The sequence below is a fragment of the Hemicordylus capensis genome, chromosome 2, assembly GCF_027244095.1.
Source record: "Hemicordylus capensis ecotype Gifberg chromosome 2, rHemCap1.1.pri, whole genome shotgun sequence".
In the NCBI taxonomy this organism is placed as follows: Eukaryota; Metazoa; Chordata; class Lepidosauria; order Squamata; family Cordylidae; genus Hemicordylus; species Hemicordylus capensis.
The window spans coordinates 242,021,282-242,037,795 of record NC_069658.1 but is presented as its reverse complement, the minus strand read 5'-3'; the positions used below and the strand labels follow the sequence as shown (position 1 = coordinate 242,037,795).

General features: G+C 44.7%; 1 protein-coding gene across 1 annotated transcript in view; it reads right to left on the bottom strand.

Annotated features, from left to right (window-relative positions):
- Positions 1–16,514, bottom strand: part of LOC128347423 (zinc finger protein 420-like) — a 35,921-nt gene that overhangs the window by 19,213 nt on the left and 194 nt on the right. Inside the window, exons 2-5 of the mRNA XM_053302035.1 lie at positions 12,662–14,359; positions 12,288–12,414; positions 7,934–9,082; positions 3,024–3,028 (exon numbers count right to left, since the gene is read on the bottom strand). Coding sequence (XP_053158010.1) covers positions 3,024–3,028; positions 7,934–9,082; positions 12,288–12,414; positions 12,662–12,724 — 1,344 coding nt within the window. The 5' untranslated portion in view covers positions 12,725–14,359. The remainder of the gene's footprint in view (positions 1–3,023; positions 3,029–7,933; positions 9,083–12,287; positions 12,415–12,661; positions 14,360–16,514) is intronic.

Here is a 16,514-nt window from a genome sequence, read left to right as displayed (position 1 = left end):
TGTATTTCTGTATTTCTTTAAAGGAGTTCTTAGTTTAAAGCAAACCCCACTCCTGTCCCGCCGCGCTTCTGCCCTTAAGCTCACTGATGGCAGATACTCTGGATACCGTGATAGTTGCCATGACTAAGTGCCATAATTGTTACCTTTTCTGAGGTTGATCAAAGTGTGTCCGGAAAGGAAGAGTCCTCACTTTCACCGTCAGTGCATCGTCACTGGGCAAGTGCTTATTCTATTTCCCAATGATAGTCATCCCCTCTACGGGCCATAACTGCACACAACACATTTTGTCCACAAGTACCTCCTTGCGCACTGAATATGAGGCATGTGGGTTAGGAACATAGGAAACTGCCATATACTGAGTCAGACCATTGGTCTATCTAGCTCAGTATTGTCTTCACAGACTGGCAGCGGCGTCTCCAAGGTTGCAGGCGGGAATCTCTCTCAGCCCTATCTTGGAGAAGCCAGGGAGGGAACTTGAAACCTTCTGCTCTTCCCAGAGTGGCTTCATCCCCTGAAGGGAATATCTTGCAGTGCTCACACATCAAGTCTCGCATTCATATGCAACCAGGGCAGACCCTGCTTAGCTGTGGGGACAAGTCATGCTTGCTACCGCAAGACCAGCTCTCCTCTCAATTGGTTGGCTCCAATTGCTGCAGCGATGTGGGACTCTTCCACTGTGTCTTGTCTTTGTTCACCAGGGAGGTTAGAGTGAGAGGGTTGGAGTGAGAGCAGGGATCTAAGCTGATTGCATATATATCTGGTAGGTTCTTTAGCCTTTTATAGTTTTTTGTTTTAATTTGAACCTAATAATTGTTTTTAATCTGACTTTAAACAAATATTTAATTTATGACTTGTATTTGTGTCTATGTTATTTTATTTATTTATTTGATTGTTGTAAGCCGCCCCGAGCAGTGTTGCTCTGGAGGGGCAGGGTATAAATATATTAAATCAATAAACAATAAATAAATAATAGATTAGTGTATGAACATACGGAGCTGCCTAACATTGAGTCACACCATTGATCCATCTTGGTCAGGGCTGCACACCTTTGCCCCTCCACCTGTTTCATAGGAACATAGGAAGCTGCCATACCATTGGTCCATCTAGCTCAGCAAGCCCTGCACAACATAAGGCCCAGCGGCCAGATCTGGCCCACAAGGTCATTTTTGATGGCCCAGGTAGCCAGCAACAGCAGGAGCCCCCAAATTTTATGCCCAATGACTGAGCAAGGACAGGGCTTATTTTCTGGCCACTATCCTTGGTTAAAATTGTTAGCCCATGCAGGGAGGGAATGACCTACAACTAACTAGTAATTGCTTTAATATTTATGTTTTTAATTAATCTTACTGCAATATTCAATGCACTCGAAATTGACTTTGCCCCCCCTCCCATACACAATCATGTTTTTTTTCTGGCCCACTGAGACATGTGAGTTGTGCACCCCTGGCCGGCCACAGACTGGCAGCAGCTTCTCCAAGGTTGCAGGCAGGAATCTCTCTCAGCCCTATCTTGGAAACGCCAGGGAGGGAACTTGGAACCTAGATGCTCTTCCCAGAGCGGCTCCATCCCCTGAGGGGAATATCTTACAGTGCTCACATGTAGTCTCCCATTCGTATGCAACCAGGATGGACCCTGCTTAGCTAAGTGGACGTCATGCTTGCTACCACAAGACCAGCTCTCCTCTGATCAACTACAACTCCCATCAACCCCAGTCACAGTGGCCAGTAGCCAGGGATGATGGGAGTTGTAGTCCAACAACAGCTGGAGGCCAAAAGTTGCATAGCCCCAACCTAAGTTGATATACGCTAACTAGCAGCAATTCTCCAAGGTCCCAGGCAGATATCCTGGTGCTTGAAAACATTCTAATGGAGATGCCAGGGACAGAATCTTGGACCTTCTTTATGCAAAGCAAGTCGTCTACCACTAAGCAGCCACAGCTGATATCTCAAGGGTAGGGCAAATTCATATAGCAATAGGAGGTTTTCTGGATCACCAGTCCTCATTGAGGAACCCTATCGAGCTTCAAAGAACACTAAGATTCTCCAGAACATGGAAAACTACTGGATCAGACCAACCTGATAAAGCAGGAAGTCTCTCCCAACCACTACCACCACCATGGAGAATAAATTTGGCATCCTATCCATACCTCTTGATTTGTCTATCAAGAATGGGTCTGGTTGCTCTTCTTCCATTGGGGTCCTGGGATCTTGTTGTTGCCCACTGGGAGCTGTCCGGCCATAGCATGGTGCTGAATCACTCCAAAGGGATTCGTAAGACACCTCAACTTTACAGTGTGCCTTAATGGTTTATTAAACTTAGCCTTTAGCTAATATAGCTTGAAGGTCTTTTACAGCATATTTAAAACCATAAAACAAGACAATAGAAAATTGATTTTAAAATGCAAAAACATAATTTAAAAACTGTTAAAAACTCCATATAACATGACAAAAATACACAGAAACATACAACAGATTTTATGTTCTCCCAAAGCACGCCTGAATAAAACAGTCTTTAGTTGCCTAAGCAAGGGCAAGAGAGACCTCCTCTGAGAGCGAGTTCCACACCCTGGGGGCAGCCAAAGAGAAGGCCCTGCCTTGAATGCACAACAATCAGCCCTCAAAAGATGTTGGCACACAAAGCAGAACTCCTCCTACAGATAATTTTGGGCAGACAAAACCACTTAGGAGTAACTGGTCTCAAAGAAATCTGGGTCTCAAAGAAATCTGGATCTCAAACCACTTAGAAATCTGGATTTCAAACCATCTCAAATTATTTTAAAGGTAATTAATTGGACCTGGATCTTCTAATCTTTTTAAAAGGTGGACACACTCACCCCTGCGAACTTGGCACCTTCTAATGTGGTGATTCTCTTTCATCATCATCATCATCATTATTATTATTATCATTATTACATTTATATCCTGCTCTTCCTCCAAGGAGCCCAGAGTGGTGTCCTACATACTTGAGTTTCTCTTTCACAACAACCCTGTGAGGTAGGTTAGGCTGAGAGAGAAGTGACTGGCCCAGAGTCACCCAGCTAGTTTCATGGCTGAATGGGGATTTGAACTCAGGTCTCCCCGGTCCTAGTCCAGCACTCTAACCACTACACCATGCTGGCTCTTTAGCAGGAGGAGAGTAACTGGCCCTATCCACCCCCAGCACTGTACTTCTAATGACTGTTGCCGATGTCTATCTTGGGTTTCTTTTTAGATTGTGAGCCCTTTGGGGACTGGGATCCATCTTATTCATTATTTCTCTGTGTAAACTGCCCTGAGCCATTTTTGGAAGGGTGATATAGAAAGCAAATAAATAATAAATAAATAAATAAAGATAGATAGATAGATAGATAGATAGATAGATAGATAGATAGATAGATAGATAGGAAGGATTCCATAGCATTTAAAATGTGTTAAATAAATAACTAAAAGGGGCTATGAAATAAACCGAGAAGCCCCCTTCTTTGTCCATGAGTTGCCTGGACAAGGAGAGCTACTACTAGTTAGTACAAATTTTACAATTTGCCTTGACAGGAAACAGCTTTCTTGCTGGCGGGGTTAGGGACTGCTTGCACTTATATTCTACAGTACACTGTACAATGAGACGAGAGGCAGACAGATCACTGACTGGAATGATCATTCAGAGCTGATCTGAACCTATTGGTTCTGGGAAAGGGTGGTTCTGTGAAGCAGGTTGTATTACTTATCAAAATGCCCCTTTTTTCTCCTAAAATGTATATCTCCACGTATTATGCACACCATGGACGGAAGCTGTTATTAAAGTGGGGAGGGGAGTGTATTATCAGAAAATTATGGTAGCTGCACCTTTGCTGCTCTGAACCCCATAAAGGCAGAATACAAGATGAGAAAAGTAAGTATGTTTAAAAAGCAAAGAAAGAGAAAGCCGCAGCTAAGAGCATGTGTTTTCAATGCAGAAGCCAGAAGGTCCCAGATTAATTCAGTTAAAGGATCTTGGTAGCAGGGTTGGAAGTCCTGTTCATGAGACCCTGGAGAGATGCTACCAAGCAGAGTAGAAGAGATTCAGCTAGAAGGACCAATGGCATATTCAAGATGGTATGTTGGAGGGAGCACATAAGAACAGCCCTGCTGCATCAGACTCAAGGCCTATCTAGTCCAACATCCTGTTTCACACAGTGGCCCACCAGATGTCTCTCCTGCTGGTGCACAGAGCCTCTGGTGGCACAGTGGTAAAATTGCCGCCCTGTAACCAGAAGGTTACAAGTTCGATCCTGGCCAGGGGCTCAAGGCTGACTCAGCCTTCCATCCTTCCAAGGTCGGTAAAATGAGTACCCAGAATGTTGGGGGCAATATGCTAAATCATTGTAAACCGCTTAGAGAGCTCTGGCTATAGAGCGGTATATAAATGTAAGTGCTATTGCTATTGCTATTGCTATTGCTGTTGCTCCCCTGCAACTGGTATTTAACAGCATCTTGCCTCTGAGGCTGGAAGTGGCCTATAGCAACCAGACTAGTAGCCACTGATTGACTTGTCCTCCATGACATTGTCTAAGCCTTCTTCTCACGTAAGAACCCGGGGGGAGGGGGGGATGAGATTAAAAACTACAGTATTTGATCATTCCTAAAACTCCCACCTCATTACTGCCATCTCAATTAAGTCCAAAGTCAGAAGAAGCTTCTTCTCAGTTACTACCCGCCTCCCAACACTCGGCAGTGTACTGGATGAAATACAGAAAATGAGGTCTGATATATTAACACAAATCCAAGCTATTTTACTCCCTATGGAAAAAAAAAAAACAGATCAACGCTCTAGAACAAAAGACTGCTGAAATTGCACAGACAGCTGATATTGCTATGGAGCTTAAATATTGTATGTTGAATAAATCCTCATAAAGGTTCGACATTTCCCCATAACTTGGACCAACTAGAAAACTGTCTTTTTGTTCCTCATTAAAGCCTTTTGCTCACACTATTAGACTGATAGCCCCACTTTTTGACAATTGATTTCCAAAGCAACTTGAAACAGCCACATGGCCACTACTACCATTCCCAATACAGTAATGGGGTGGGGGGTGGGGGCAACGTACATATTTGTATGGCTAGTTAATTCTACTCTTGTCTCTCTTATCAACCATGCCAACAGTTAAATTGAAATTTAAGAAAAATAGTGGACGAATCCCCGCTGATGTGTTTCCCAGACTATGGGAAACACCTATATTGGGCAGCAGTGATATAGGAAGGTGCTGAAAGGCATCATCTCATACTGCATGAGAGGCGGCAATGGTATACCCCTCCTGTATTCTACCAAAAGATAACCACAGGGCTCTGTGGTTGCCAGGAGTCAACACCGACTCGACGGCACAACTTTACCTTTACCGAGGTGTAGCAAGGTTGGAGTGGGCCCTAGGACAAGAAATAGAAATCACCCCCCCACACACACACACACTGCACCTTCTTCTCCCTGCCCCAGTCTTTGCTGCAGAAGACCTGTCCATGGTGAAAACAAAATATTATTGGCATGACCTTTCTCTCAGCAGGATCGCTATTCTTTCCCTGCTCCTTGGGTGGGCAGTAGATACAGAATGGGGCCTCCTGGCAGGTAAACAAGCCCTTTTAGGCTCCCTGCCCCTAGAGTCTGAGTGAAAACCCTCTGATAGAGAGCCCTTTAACATGTCCCCAGTCTGAGAACGCTCCATTGAGTAATATGAAGGCATAGAAAAAGGGGGAATTTAACAAGAGCCCAGGGGCGTAACTACTATTAGACAAGAGGAGGCAGCTGCCTGGGGGCCCCCACGCCTCGAGGGCCCCCCCGAGAGGCAAGTCACATGAGGCAAGTCACATGACTATATATTGCGAAGTGTGTGTGTATCAGCGAGGGGCCCATTTTAAAATTTTGTCTCTGGGCCCACTCCAGCCTTGTTACGCCCCTGCAAGAGCCACAAGGGTCACAGCTACCAATTTAGAAACCAATAGAAAACCAAATTAGAATTCAAATTTTCTGACACCTAAATAAGAACTCCTTCCCACCTTTGCACACAGAAGAAAAGAATAAGGGAAAAGGAAGGGAAAAAAACTAGCCTGACAAAGATCCACAGAATGCAATAGAGCAAGAGCTCAAACTAAAAGCTGTCTGGAGCGAGACAGGACCAGAACTGGGGATTGAGTGACAGTTGTTACCCTAGGAATTAGCCTGCTTAAATTTGATTGGTCCTGTCTTGGAGCATGCAGAGGCTGTCAACCCATCACGGTGAGGAAAAAAATATCATCACACACTCCCCACGCACACACTTGCGCACATGCATCCCCCAGCTCAGAAATATTTCTCTATTGCCTTATACATTGCCTTATACATCAACAGTGAAGAGCGAAAAGCAAGTTGCAACCCATGCAATGGGTACTCCTCTCTCAGGGGCCCAGGAACATTTGCTTCTCTTTGATCAACTATAGTTATGCCCCTGGATAGACCAAATTGGGTTATAAATGATGGTTTTTGAAGCTACCTTTAATCCTATATTTAATTCTCCACAGAGCCCCTGGTCCTATCTCAGGGATTCCTAGGGGGGGTCCATGGACCCCAGTTTAAGAAGCCCTGCTCTAAGAGATGTGGTAAGCAGAATTACCTTTCTGGGATTCATGCCTTTTTATACAACACCCACCCACCCCACACACAAATGTATTGTACTTCAACAATTTATTTTAATCACACCATCACATTCAAGATCTACAAAATGCAGGGGGCGGGGAGGCTAGTTGCCAAGGTTAGTATCTTAGGAACATAGGAAGCTGCCATATACTGAGTCAGACCATTGGTCTATCTAGCTCAGTATTGTCTTCACAGACTGGCAGCGGCTTCTCCAAGGTTGCAGGCAGGAATCTCTCTCAGCCCTATCTTGGAGAAGCCAGGGAGGGAACTTGAAACCTTCTGCTCTTCCCAGAGCGGCTCCATCCCCTGAGGGGAAGATCTTACAGTGCTTACACTTCTAGTCTCCCTTTCATATGCAACCAGGGTGAACCCTGCTTAGCTAAGGGGACAAGTCATGCTTGCTACCACAAGACCAGCTCTCCTCTCCTAGACCAGCTCCTCAAAAATCGTGTTTCCTGACCGGAAATCGAACCCGGGCCACGGAGGTGAGAGCGCCGAATCCTAACCACTAGACTACCAGGGAAGCTGGTGGTCTTCATTCTTTAAAAAAAGAAAAAAAGATTGTCTGAGTACTCTAACAGTGAGACTGAATAATGCGAAGAGAGGCATCACATCGGTCTTCATAAGACAAAGGCCTCCAAGGAAGATCATGCCAAAATAAATGCATTAAGTCTTTGAAGAGCCTACAGAACAGTTTGTATATTTTGCTATAGATTAGTAGGACTCCTCTTCTGGAATAAATTCATACAGTAAAACCTCCCATGAGTCAGTGGCTGTCAAACGTGGGTCCTTAGATACTGTTGGACCTTTGCTAACTGAACAAAAAGGCACCTTTAAAAGTGGCAGTTCTCTGTATTTAACAGGGGGAGAGCAACTGGCCCTATCCATCCCCAGCACAGCATCCCTCCAGTGGCTGTTGCTGGTGTCTATCTTATGTTTCTTTTTCAGATTGTGAGCCCTTTGGGGACAGGGAGCCATCTTTCTTATCTATCTATCTATCTATCTATCTATCTATTTATTTATTTCTATGTAAACCACTATGGAAACTTTTGTTGAAAAGTGGCATATAAATATTCATCGTATTCATCGTATAACAATGCCCCTCAGCCTGAGGTCACAATGGCCAAAGAAGGGATGGTAGGCATGGTTGTGCAACATCATCTGGGGACCCAGGTTTGAGAAGCCCCGCCCTAAGTGAATTATTTGATGCCACACAAGTGTTCTTCTCTGACTGAAGTTCTGTCCGCATCCAAGATGTTTATATGGTTTCTTCCCTCTGTGACTATTTGGTGTCTAGTAAGGTTTTCTCTCCGATTGAAGCTTTTTCCACACTCCAAGCACTGATATGGTTTCTCCCCTGTATGGCTTCTTTGATGTGAAGTGAGGCCTGTGCTCCGATTGAAGCTTTTCCCACACTCCTGGCATTTATATGGTTTTTCCCCTGCGTGGATTGTTTGATGGGAAGTCAGGTTGGAACGCTGAGTAAAACTTTGTCCACACTCCAGGCATCTATATGGCTTCTCCCCTGTGTGGATTGTTTGGTGCCTCATAAGGCCTGTGCTCTGTCTGAAGCACTTTCCGCATACCAAGCATTTAAATGGTTTATCTCCAGCATGAATGGTTTGATGCCTAGCAAGGGCTGATTTCTCCCTGAAGCTTTTTCCACACTCGAGGCATTTGTAGGGTTTTTCCCCTGTGTGAATTGTCTGATGTCTAGTAAGGGCGGAACTCTGTCTGAAGCTCTTTCCACATTCTAAGCATTTATATGGTTTCTGTCCTGCATGAATCGTCTGATGGGATGTAAGATGTGAATGCAGAATGAAGCTCTTTCCACACTCCAGACATTCATACGGTTTCTCTCCTGTGTGAATCCTTTGGTGCCTAATCAGGCCTGAGCTTTCTCTGAAGCCCTTTCCACACTCAAAGCATTTATATGGTTTCTCTCCAGCATGGATTGTTTGATGAGAAGTAAGATGTCCATGCTGACTGAAGCTCTTTCCACACTCCAAGCATTCATAAGGTTTCTCCCCTGTATGGGTCCTTTGGTGTGTAATTAGGTTTGCTCTTTGACAGAAGCTCTTTTCACACTCCGAGCATTGAAATGGCTTCTCCCCTGTGTGGATTCGTTGATGTGAAGTGAGGCTTGCAAACTGACAGAAGCTCTTTCCACACTCCGAGCACTTAAACGGCTTCTCTCCTGTGTGGATCTTCCAATGAGTTTTTAGGCTTGATTGAGAACTGAAGTTTTTCCCACACACTGAGCACTTCCTCGTCACCTTTCCTTGGACAATTTTTTCTTGGACTAGGGTTTCCTGGATGCCGCCGCCATGAGAAACAGAGGATTCAATTCCCCTCTTTTGTTTTGCTTCAGTGTTACTTCTCTGATGCCTTCCTCCTTTACATTTGACTCTTTCCAATGATGCTCTGCGTTGTTCTCCCATGCTCTCATGCTGCCACCCATCAGCTGTTGGAATAGAGAGAGAGAAGCATAGTAGGAGTCTCGAGGGAAAATGCATTCTGAAGTCAGGCAACAAATCCAAGTGAATGCGATTATAAAAGGCAGAACAGATTTTGACAGGCCCAACAGCCCTATTCACACGTTATGTTAGACACTCGTAGAACTGTACAGTGCACACAGGTACAGATCTGTACAAAAGTACAGTCATTTGCATGTGATGCTGATCACAGGTACAACAGTACACTTCCTATCTGTACCATGCATTTGAGGAAGCTGTACTCAGTGAACACATGTACAGTCATTCACACAAAAACGTGTCCGAATGTACAGACATTTATTCATTTATTGCTACATTTTTAATATCGCCTTTCATTAAAACAATCTCAAGGCAGTTTACAAAACATTTAGAACAATATAAGACTATAAAATTGCACAATTAAAAATATTAAAACTGAATATAAAAATACAAATCCAGTTAAAAAGGTTTTTAAAACATACACAATATAACCATAAAAGAGCCAGCGTGGTGTAGTGGTTAGAGTGCTGGACTAGGACCGGGGAGACCCGAGTTCACATCCCCATTCAGCCATGAAACTAGCTGGGTGACTCTGGGCCAGTCACTTCTCTCTCAGCCTAACCTACTTCACGGGTTTGTTGTGAGGAGAAACTTAACTATGTAGTGCACCGCTCTGGGCTCCTTGGAGGAAGAGTGGGATATAAATGTAATGATGATGATGATGATGATGATGATGAAGATGCACTTAAAATGGTCAAAAATGAGAAACTATTAAACACCAATGAAACAAAGCAGGCCTACAAGAAAGAACAAGTCAAGAACCAAGCAGAAAAATGGAAAAATAAGCAACTGCATGGTCAATATTTGCGCAAAATAACTGGAAAATCAAACATCACCAAGACCTGGCAATGGCTTAAGAATGGCAACTTGAAGAAAGAAACAGAGGGTTTAATACTGGCTGCACAAGAACAGGCACTAAGAACAAATGCAATAAGAGCAAAAGAAGAAAAGTCAACAACAAACAGCAAGTGCCACCTTTGTAAAGAAGCAGATGAAACCATGGACCACCTAATCAGCTGCTGTAAAAAGATCGCACAGACTGACTACAAACAAAGGCATGACAAGGGATGATACACTGGAACATTTGTAATAAATAGAAGGTAGGTAGGCTACAGGTAGGTAGCCAAAAATTGTTCCAACCATAGAACTGAAAAAGTTGTAGAAAACGAAGATGCAAAAATATTATGGGACTTGCGACTACAAACAGACAAACATCTGCCACACAATACACCAGATACAACAGTAGTCGAGAAGAGAGAAAAACAAGTTAAAATAATGGACATAGCAATACCAGGGGATAGCAGAATAGAAGAAAAAGAAATAGAAAAAAATCACAAAATACAAAGATCTACAAAATGAAATTGAAAGGCTGTGGCAGAAAAAGACCAAAATAATCCCAGTGGTAATTGGCGCCCTGGGTGCAATTCCAAAACAACTTGAAGAGCACCTCAGCACCATTGGGGCCACAGAAATCACCATCAGCCAATTACAAAAAGCAACTTTACTGGGAACAGCCTATATTCTGCGACGATATCTATAACAGCAACAACACTGACAATAAAATTCAGCCATCCCAGGTCCTTGGGAAGGACTCGATGTTTGGATAAAACAAACCAGTCAATAACACCTGTCTGACTGTGTAAACAATAATAATAATAAAATAAAAAGCAGCCACAACAAAAACTTTAATCTAAAAGCCTAGGTAAAAAGCCAAGATTTTACTTGCTTTCTAAAAACTGTGATGGACACTGAGGAGCAGATGCCCACCGGGAGAGGATTCCAAAGTCTGGGGGCAATAACTGAGAAGGCCCTGTCCCACGTGCCCGACAGCTGAGCCTCCCTCATTGTCGGCACACAGAGCAGTGCCCCTCTGATGACCTCGTCAAGTGAACTAGAATCCTTGGGAGCAGGTGGTCCCTCAGGTAGCCAAGGCCCAAACCACTCAGACATCTGCATTCAGATGTCTGAGTGGTCAGAACCAAGCTGTATTAACCAACTGCAAGCAGTCTGAACCACTCGGTCATCTGAACACAGGTATAACACCACGTCTGAATAGGGCTAGCGCCTGTCATGTATTAAACAGCATCTTTTGATTGGCAGGAAATGATAGCCAGCACCCTGTCTGCAGAGGGGAAATGGCCACTTCTAGATGGAAGCAATACACTCAGAATGAGAGGGTGAGCTGGATAGCGATATGGGAGCTGCAGACAGTCCCCCAGTTGCCAGTCACCTAGTCACAGGGACACAGGAAGCTGCCATATACTGAATCAGACCATTGGTTCCTCTAGCTCAGTATTGTCTTCACAGACTGGCAGCGGCTTCTCCAAGGTTGCAGGCAGGCATCTATCTCAGCCCTGTCTTGGAGATGCCAGAGAGGGGACTTGGAACCTAGATGCTCTTCCCAGAGTGGCTTCATCCCCTGAGGGGAATATCTTGCAGTGCTCACACATCAAGTCTCCCATTCAGATGCAACCAGGGCAGACCCTGCTTAGCTAAGGGGACAAGTCATGCTTGCTACCACAAGACCAGATCTCCATCGTGTGGACAGGATGAAGGAGAGGTGCTGCCTGACACTCCCCGCTCCCCTCCTGGAGAGGGAGATAACAGTGTAGCATGCAAGTGAGCGTTCTGTGTACTTTTAGGCCTGTGAGGTTGAAAACTCCTGGTTGAAAACCCTGGCTGTAACCTATTAAAGGCTACCGACACCATTATCCCAACCAGTCAGAGCAGCAAACCCAGTCATAGCTGCTTGCTATAAGAGAGTCCCCTATTGATTCCAAAATGCCTAGTGTGTAATGGGGTACCACTTGAACTGAGAATCATCAGTCTAGTGACAGGATCTGGCCAGCTTGGCTTGAAATACAACTGGGAAGGCCGCAATGGAAACAGACTGAGCCGTGAAGTTACTGGCCAAGAACGGACACAGAGAACCGAAGTGCCTTTTAGAACATCCCAAGGCAAGCCAAGTGGAAAACTCTGATATCCAGATCTAGCACCTTCTCATGTGATGTTACTCTGATAAACAGTCGTCCCTGCCCCAAATCCTGCTAGCAGACTCGACCAGAAAGAAATGTTTCTGAGCACTGATAAATAAATGCCAAAAGCAGCAATTACTGGACAAACAGGAAGCCTTACCAAGAGAGGTCACAATCCCATAATTTTCCTCCATGACTTCCCTGTACAAGACTCTTTGGTCCAGATCCAGCAGAGCCCACTCTTCCTCCGTGAAATACACAGCCACATCCTCAAAGGTCACCAGGCCCTGAAAGAAGAAAACATTTTCACCTCCCAGATAAAAGAATAGTTTTCCCCCAACTAAGTACAATCCCGAAGGATAATTGAGGCAGGTGGCTGAAGGGCATCTTTGGGATATAACCTTCAGGAATGGCTTCCTGAAGGCTGTGAAAGCAACTCTGACAGAAGCAAAGGGGGAAAGACAGATTCTTTCAGGCCCAGGTAGAGGCACCCAGGCAGACCCCCTGCCCGACTCCCATGGTCCTTCCCCTAACCTGATATGGGTGCACTGAAGTCATTTCCACACCACCACACACAGGAGATGATCTCATACACATGGCCAGCTTTACTGCACCACCTATGAGAGAGACAAGAGTGATTAGAGTGAAGGAGAATGGCAAGGAGGCTTTGCTTGGTTAACAATATGTATATCCATATCTACACACACATATATATCATACTGGTAGTTTGCGAAATACTTATTGTCTTTTATAGATAGATAAAGTTTATTATGGTCATAGACCAGCTAATCTTTACATTTTACAAAATATTTGATTAAGCAATACAGGCTTTACGAAGCTTACATATAGTAAAACAAAATCTGGCCACATTAACAGACATCCCAGGTTTAAAATTGGACAGCAGATACTCCAAGTAGAAATGATCTGTGTGGCCGGGACCAGGGGTGTAACTACCATTAGGCAAGGAGAGACAAGTTGTCTCAGGGCCCCACTGCCTCAAGGGGCCCCCCAGAGGCACATCACATTACTCCCTGCTCGCCCATGTTGCACCCCCTATGAATTAATATTGAGTCTCTTGGAGATTGGCAGTAGCAGACAGTTTAAAAAGGGTTAACTTTTCTCCCAGCCCTATTGGTTCTCCTGGCGTCTCGTGGCTCCTCTCCCACTGGGAATTTGTATGTAACTACAGAGCTGAGTAAGCTGGCTGTTGGGCTGGTGGTCTCCCTCCAAAAATCAATCTTTCCCTGAGTATATTCTAGTGTAAAAAGTAGTGAATTCAGCTAATTTAAGGGGGTGGGGGATAAAAGGAATGAGAGAAAGAGCAGAGAGGAGGAGGAAGATAGGTGATGTAAGGTGGGCGCAAGGCTATGTGTGGCTCACCAGAGGTGCATCAGAATCTAATCTGGCCCACCACCAAATCTGTTTGACACCCCCTGGCATAATGCATTTGCAAGAGAAAGAAAATCCAAGCCCCAATATTCATATGGGGGGGATCTTTTATGGGGGGGAATTCTTGTTGCACCCGCTGTAACTTCCTGCTGGATCTGCCCCTGTGAACTAGATTCAATGGGAACAAGACCATATTCATAATGGGGATGTGAGTGTGAATGCACTATATATTGTGAAGTGTATTTGTGTGTGTATATCAGCGAGGGGCCCATTTTAAAATCTTGACTCTGGGCCCACTCCAGCCTTGCTACGCCCCTGGCCGGGACGACTCTTTAGCAAAGGTAAAATAAACTTAGAACGACTAGCCTTATAAAATTCACAATGAAGAATTACATGGGCAGTATTGTCTTTTATTATACCTTATTGTTTCAATAGTATTTTTAATGGATTAGGCCTTGACTTTGAAGCTATCAAGTCTTTGGTTCCTGTGTGATAAAATAAAAGGTATATCCTGCCCTACCTCCACCAGGGAACTTGACTTCTGTAACTGAGATCTGAAGTAGGTTACAGATGTCAGATTCCCTGACAGAAGTAAGGCAGGATATGCCAAGACTAGTGGGTTCAGATGTCACAATCAATTTGGGCCTATTGGAACTTCGACAGGAAGTAGAGGCTCAGACGGGAATGGTGGGGTAGTGTGTGCTCCTGGGACTTCAGGTGTTTGTGCAAACCTCAGGTGCAACTGTTACGCATGAAGCTGCTCTGTCCATCCGTGCTGGCGTTGATCCACACCAGATACTCTGCTTTTCCAAAACATGCATCCAGCTTTTGACAGGTTTTTCCCTATAGGAAAGCAGATAAATGTTCAAAGAGTGGTTAGACACCGGAAGGAGGGTTTTTTGCCCGTAGGCCACAGACCTCCAATCTGACTGAAGGTCACACAAAGCAGAACCTTCTCTGGAAAACCATCTTTTCAGTCTCCCACAACAGCTGCCTCTCCTTCACCCTCTTTCCTCCTCCAAATACTCTGGCCAGATCTGCTCCCTTCTAGATCTGCTCCCAGCCACATTTGGAATACTGCGTGCAGTTCTGGTCACCATATCTTAAGAAGGACATTGTAGAACTGGAAAAGGTGCAGAAAAGGGCAACCAAGATGATCTGGGGCCTGGAGCACCTTCCTTATGAGGCAAGGCTACAACAGCTGGGCAGTGTTCCATCTAAGGCATGCATGTGTGCGTGCACTCACACATATTTTGATGTCCGCTCAGTTAATTTTAGATCCTGCTCAAGTTTAATCAGGAAGATCCCACTCTGAATGCATATGCACACATACTGCCTTCCAGAACAAAACTCATTCTGCACATAGATGAAAAAAATTAGAGAGAACAGTGCACCTGGGGCATTCTAGTTTAGAAAAAGATAACTGTGGGAAAACATGATAGAGGTCTATAAAATTATGCATGGTGTGGAGAAAGTGGATAGAGAGAAAATTTTATCCTTCTCATATAAAGCAGTATATAAACATCCATAGAGGTATTTCATGTCTCCCCGCAGTTGTCTTTTTTCTAAACTAGAAATCCCCAGGTGTTGTAGTCTTGACTCATAAGGAAGGTGCTCTAGGCGCCTGATCATCTTGTCAACTCAATGTGCAGCAGCTTTAAAAAAGGCCAATTCCATGCTAGGGATCTTTAGGAAGGGAATTGAAAACAAAGCTGCTAATATTATAATGCCCTTATACAAAACTATGGCCACACTTGGAGTAATGCATACAATTGTAGTCACCACATCTAAAAAAGGACATTATAGAACTGGAAAAGGTGCAGAAGAAGACAACCAAGATGATCAGAGGCCTAGAGCACCTTCCGTTCCTTATGAGGCAAGACTACAACACCTGGGGCTTTTTAGTTTAGAAAAAAAGATGACTGCGTGAAGACACGATAGAGGTCTATAAAATCATGCATGGTATGGAGAAAGTGGAAAGAGAGAAAAATTTTCCCCTCTCACAAAAGTGGTATATAAATATCCGTAGAGGTGTATGGATATAAATACAGTGGTATATAAATATCCATAGTAGCAGCAGCATAACACTAGAACGAGGGGTCATCTCATGAAACTGATTGCCAAGCCATTTAGGACCGACAAAAGGAAATACTTTTTCATACATCGTATAATCAGCCTATGGAATTCTCTGCTACAAGATGTGGTGACAGTCAACAGTCTGGAGGGCTTTAAGAGGGGTTTGGAAAACTTCATGGAGGATTGGTCTATTTTTTATTTTTTTACATTTATATCCTGCTCTTCCTCCAAGGAGCCCAGAGCGGTGTACTACATACTTGCGTTTTCTCCTCACAACAACAACCCTGTGAAGTAGGTTAGGCTGAGAGAGACATGACTGGCCCAGAGTCACCCAGCTAGTATCATGGCTGAATGGGGATTTGAACTCAGGTCTCCCCGGTCCTAGTCCAGCACTCTAACCACTATACCACACTGGCTCTATCAACAGCTACTAGTCGAAGGGCTATAGGCTACCTCCAGCCTCAGGGACAAGATGCCTCTAAATGCCAGTTGCAGGGGAGCAACAGCAGGAGAGAGGGCATGCACATACCTCCTGCCTGTGGGCTACTAAGAGGCATCTGGTGGGCCACTGTGTGAAGCTGGATTCTGGACTAGATGGGCCTTGGGCCTGATCCAGCAGGGCTGTGCGGATGTTCCTCTACTGCTCTCCCTCCCTCGGGGACTACTATGTTAGAGCACTGCAAAGCCATTCATGCCAGCTTGAAACTAGCTTCAATACTCTCCAAGTTCAAGAGTGCTCCATGTTTTGCAGAGGATTAAAAAAAGCTTGTGATGAGTTTTTAAAACGCCAGCCACCTCCGCATGGGCTAAAATGCAGGAGGGCGGGTGGGGGGCTCTCGATCCCACCCTCCCACCCACCCACCTACCCCTCAGCATCTGCTGTCGCTCTGTCTTTTCTCTGCATCCACTGTCTGGGCTTGTC